This window comes from Mastomys coucha, unplaced genomic scaffold, assembly GCF_008632895.1.
Source record: "Mastomys coucha isolate ucsf_1 unplaced genomic scaffold, UCSF_Mcou_1 pScaffold5, whole genome shotgun sequence".
Classification (NCBI taxonomy): domain Eukaryota; kingdom Metazoa; phylum Chordata; class Mammalia; order Rodentia; family Muridae; genus Mastomys; species Mastomys coucha.
This window is the reverse complement of record NW_022196911.1, coordinates 7,409,457-7,413,659: the sequence shown is the minus strand read 5'-3', so window position 1 is coordinate 7,413,659 and position 4,203 is coordinate 7,409,457. Positions and strand designations below refer to the sequence as shown.

Here is a 4,203-nt window from a genome sequence, read left to right as displayed (position 1 = left end):
ACACACACACACACACACACACACACACACGCATGCACACCCACACACACATGCATGTCCCCTGAGCACACCCACATAATGCATGCATATTCAGATACACACACACACACACACACAATCAAAATCAAGCACACCCAGATACACACATGCATGCAATCCAAGCACACTCAGATGCACATATACATGAACACCCCCACCACCACAACCTCCCACAATAAAGTCTTACCTAATAACAAGCACTACAAAGGTCAATGCAGTCAAAAACTTTAACCTGAGATCTGAAAAAAGAAGATGCTCCCATTAGCAAATTCCACCTCACCTCAGAGTTTGACACACAAAAACAAAAATAAAAAAACAAAGCCACCCCTGGGCAGGCCCTAACCCTTGCATGCTTTATGCCTGTTCTACTGTGGCTGGGGGAGACCACATACAGCAGGGCCCAATACAGTGGTTTCTGGCAAAGGACTCTCAATGGTGTGGCTTGCCCTGGTCAAGGGCAGTATTATGAATGGTCCTTACAGATCCTTGGCAGCTCACATAGTTCTGTGGCACCAGGGGTCACTGACTTCTACTTTAAAGGGTTCTCTCCAAATTGCCAATCTTTCCTGAGGAACCTCATGGCTTTCTAGAGCCAAGGGCTTCTGGGAGTGTGGCTCCTGGTGCCCCATGCTTCCCAGAGTGGCACTCACCCACGTAAGGCATATGACGGAGCTCGGAGCATGCTCGCACTATCAAGAATAGGAGGTATAAAATGTATACAGCAGCCACCACCATGAAAAAGACCTTCATGCCCTAGAAAAAAGGAGGTGGGTGAGGTTGAGACTAGGCCTTGGAGTGTGTGTCCTTTAGCACCCCACAGGCGTCGAAGCCCAGTGTGATTAAAGGGGCCTCAGAGGCTTGGGTCATCCACACTGCCACAGCATCAGGAAGGGTTCCCCAAGCACAGGCACCTCATATCAACGTCACATAAACTCAAGCACCAGTGCTTGGCCTAGAACCCAAGGCCAGAGTGTACCGAGCAATTGGTAGCGGCTGATGCCTTTGCGTGGCTAAGTGCACCCTTGTGCCACTGAGGACAAAGGTCATGTTGACAGGACCTAAGGCTGGACCCAGCTGGTCCTCACACAAGTCTTTAACTGACCTGGGCCTCGGAGTTCCTGAGAAAGGAGGGGCTGAATGGAACGTTCTATGAGACCTAAGGCCTGGGAGCATTCCCTCCCATAGTTTGAGGATGGGAAGGCCCTTGTCTGAGGGTCGGAAGGCAGTGGTGATGTGTGTCCTCCTCCCTGAGCCTGCCTGCCTAGGAGGCTCCCATGGGTAGAAGTTTCTACACCTTTCCTGATCTCTCTGAAGCAGAGTCCCCCTCTCATGGTCGGCACCGAGGCTGGGACTGCAGGTCAAAGACAGCTTCTGCTGTGGAAGAACCTTCAGTCTGGTTGTTTCCTCATAGATGGGGCGGGGCAGGACAGCTGTTCCCAGCACCCTGGCAGTCTTTGAGTACTGCTGTGTCCTTCAGAAAAGGGTGTGGGCTGCTCTCTCTCGGTTCTTGGGCCCTTGAAGCTACACCCCAGAGGCCTGGCTGGGAAGGGAAGGGCTCGCTGACCATTCAGGATGCAGTCCTGTCTGTGACATTTGGCCAAGGGCTCCACATCCCTTGTGTGATGGAAGAGATTCCATTACTGCCCCATTCCACAGATGAAGAGTCACCAGTTGAACCTGTAATGGCCTGGGCTCCTACCCTTGTTTGCAGTCTAGCTCCTAACTCCATAGCCCTCCTGTCTGCCTCAGTTTCCCACAGAAATGAGGAACCAGGCCAGACAAGCACAAAGGCCAAGAGCAGACGAGTCTGCTACCACCAACTCCTCTAAATGTTGGAGTTTCCCTGACCACAGCTGACTCTTCTTCAACCCAGCCTCCACCCAGAAAACCTCTTGAAGCTCTGCCCTGCCTACAGCTGGCTCCAAGCCCCCTGCTCCAACAGTACTGACCCCCTTTCTAAGATAAGCTCCTCCCAGGATACTCCACTCCAGGCCCCTCACCCTGGAGTCTTCCTCCTCTGGCTTCCCCAATACCTAGCTAGCCCAGCGTTCTTCCTCAGTCTATCTATCGCCCTGGCTGGTGAGGTCCTCATGCCTGTGTGGCAAGTACTTGACCAAATGAGCCGTCTCCCCAGCCGATCGACTTATTTTTTTCCCCCCGGATCTTCCACTCCTGAACTTTCTATATTCCTTTTTAAACAGCCATTTGGAAGCTTATACCAACAGTGAGACTGAAGTTACAAAACCAGGCACTTCATAAAAGAAGATCAGATGCCGGGCGGTGGTGGCGCACGCCTTTAATCCTAGCACCTGGGAGGCAGAGGCAGGCGGATTTCTGAGTTCAAGGCCAACCTGGTCTACAGAGTGAGTTCCAGGACAGCCAGGGCTACACAGAGAAACCATGTCTCAAAAAAAAAAAAAAAAAAGATCAGACGTCCTGAGTCTTCAAGAAGCCTGCTCACCTGAAAGTTTCCAGTGTCAACCCGATACTGGTACATGGGATCATTTAATTCATTAAACCTAAAAGGATGATGTTGAAAACACAGATTAATATGAGAGCTTACTCTGTACTTCATATTTTCCCTAACTTAGGCTTTTCTATCGTTTTTTTTTTGCTTGTATAGCACTTGGTACAACCACTGGAGGATTTTAAAATAGCAATCCTATATTTTACACTGAGAAAATATCCAGCACTAAGCCGGCAGGGGCACATGCCTACCCTGTCCATCCTCATCGGTATGGGGAAGGCACAGGACTGTTTACCCCTTATGTAGCTAAAGGCCTATCTTTTTAAAGGACTTGCTTTTCTGGGAGTGCTGTGTTTCTGGGAGTGCTGTGTGCACATGAGTGCAGGTGACTGTGGAACCCAGAGGTGGAGGCTTGCCTGGAGGAGTCAGACGGAGGTGGCTCTAAGCCACCTGATATGGGAGCAGGGAGCACACTTGGGTCCTCTGGAAGAGTGTGCTTAATGGAGCCATCTCTCCGGCCCCAGGAGCTATTTCAATGGCATGCCCAGGCATGTGAGATAGACGAAGGCAACACAAGCAAAATAGATAATAAGTAACTATAAAGTACGTGAGCTTAAAATTCAGAATTAGCACTGGCACAGGACCTAAGCTGCTGGGAAGTAAGTGGCATGTGGCAGGGATGCTGCAGAACTTGTCAGGGCCACTGTGGATGAAGGAAGCATGAAAAGCCACAGACAAACCACGCTGGGTCAGGGGCTGAGCAGGGTCTCTGGGGAGCTGGGCAGTGAAGCCCAGGCCTGGCAGCAGAGCTATTCACAGAAGGGGCGTGGGTCTAACCAGGGTCAAACCTGAAGCTCTGCAAAAGGATCAGAGCGCCTGAAGGTCCATGAGGGGAATCAAGCATGTCTGTTGGAAGGTCCTAAGTGCTGTCCCAGCAAACCACGTCATTTCTTGCTGAAGAAGCCTATGATGACATAGGTTTTCTCACCTTCCACTTAGGCTAGAAGCCACACAAGCCAAGCCCAATTCTTTGGATTCTGTTATCTGACTATGCTGGGGCAGATGCTGTCATCTGGGTGAGGTCATAGGGCAGGCAGGTCCAGCCTGCCCTCTGTCGTCAGCACTTTCCAGGGCTGACATTTCACACCCAGAAGCATTACTCACGTCTGCCATATTCCCAGTGTAACAGAAGCCAGCCATAGCAGTCCAACGATGAAGAACTTAGGCAAATAGAAAGTTAAACATTTTCTTTCTCCCTAAAAACAAAGAGTAGGGAAAAAGTAAGATATATGGCAAATCGTGTCTTATTCTAACAGAATACATGAAGAAACCCCAAACAGGTCTGGGCTGGTATCCTGAGCAGACCTTGGGCACAAGCTCCGCAGCCAGGCCCACAACAGCCAGAGGAAGCTCCACTCCCAGGCACTCTGACATGCCCAGAATCATAGGTGAGAAGGAACCAACATCTGTCCCAACACCAGGAATAACTGGGACCAGCGGGACCAGGCATACAGGAACTCCACCAGCCCAGTCGCTCGGGTTCCTTCTGGTCTCTCTGGGCTGGTGTCCTGAGCAGACCTTGGGCGCAAGCTCCACAGCCAGTCCCACAACACACAGAGGAAGCCCTACTCCCAGGTGCTCTAACAAGCCCAGAATCACAGGATCCCAGAATCACAGGATCACAGAGACAGCTTGAC

The 4,203-nt window shown here is 51.0% G+C and overlaps 1 protein-coding gene across 3 annotated transcripts in view; it reads right to left on the bottom strand.

The window, feature by feature from the left end:
* Positions 1–4,203, bottom strand: part of Tmem181 (transmembrane protein 181) — a 53,939-nt gene that overhangs the window by 5,796 nt on the left and 43,940 nt on the right. For all 3 annotated transcript variants that reach the window (XM_031351956.1, XM_031351957.1, XM_031351958.1), the window contains 4 exons: positions 3,671–3,762; positions 2,501–2,558; positions 690–792; positions 227–278 (listed from right to left, as the gene is read on the bottom strand). In XM_031351956.1, the coding sequence (XP_031207816.1) occupies positions 227–278; positions 690–792; positions 2,501–2,558; positions 3,671–3,762 (305 nt within the window). The remainder of the gene's footprint in view (positions 1–226; positions 279–689; positions 793–2,500; positions 2,559–3,670; positions 3,763–4,203) is intronic.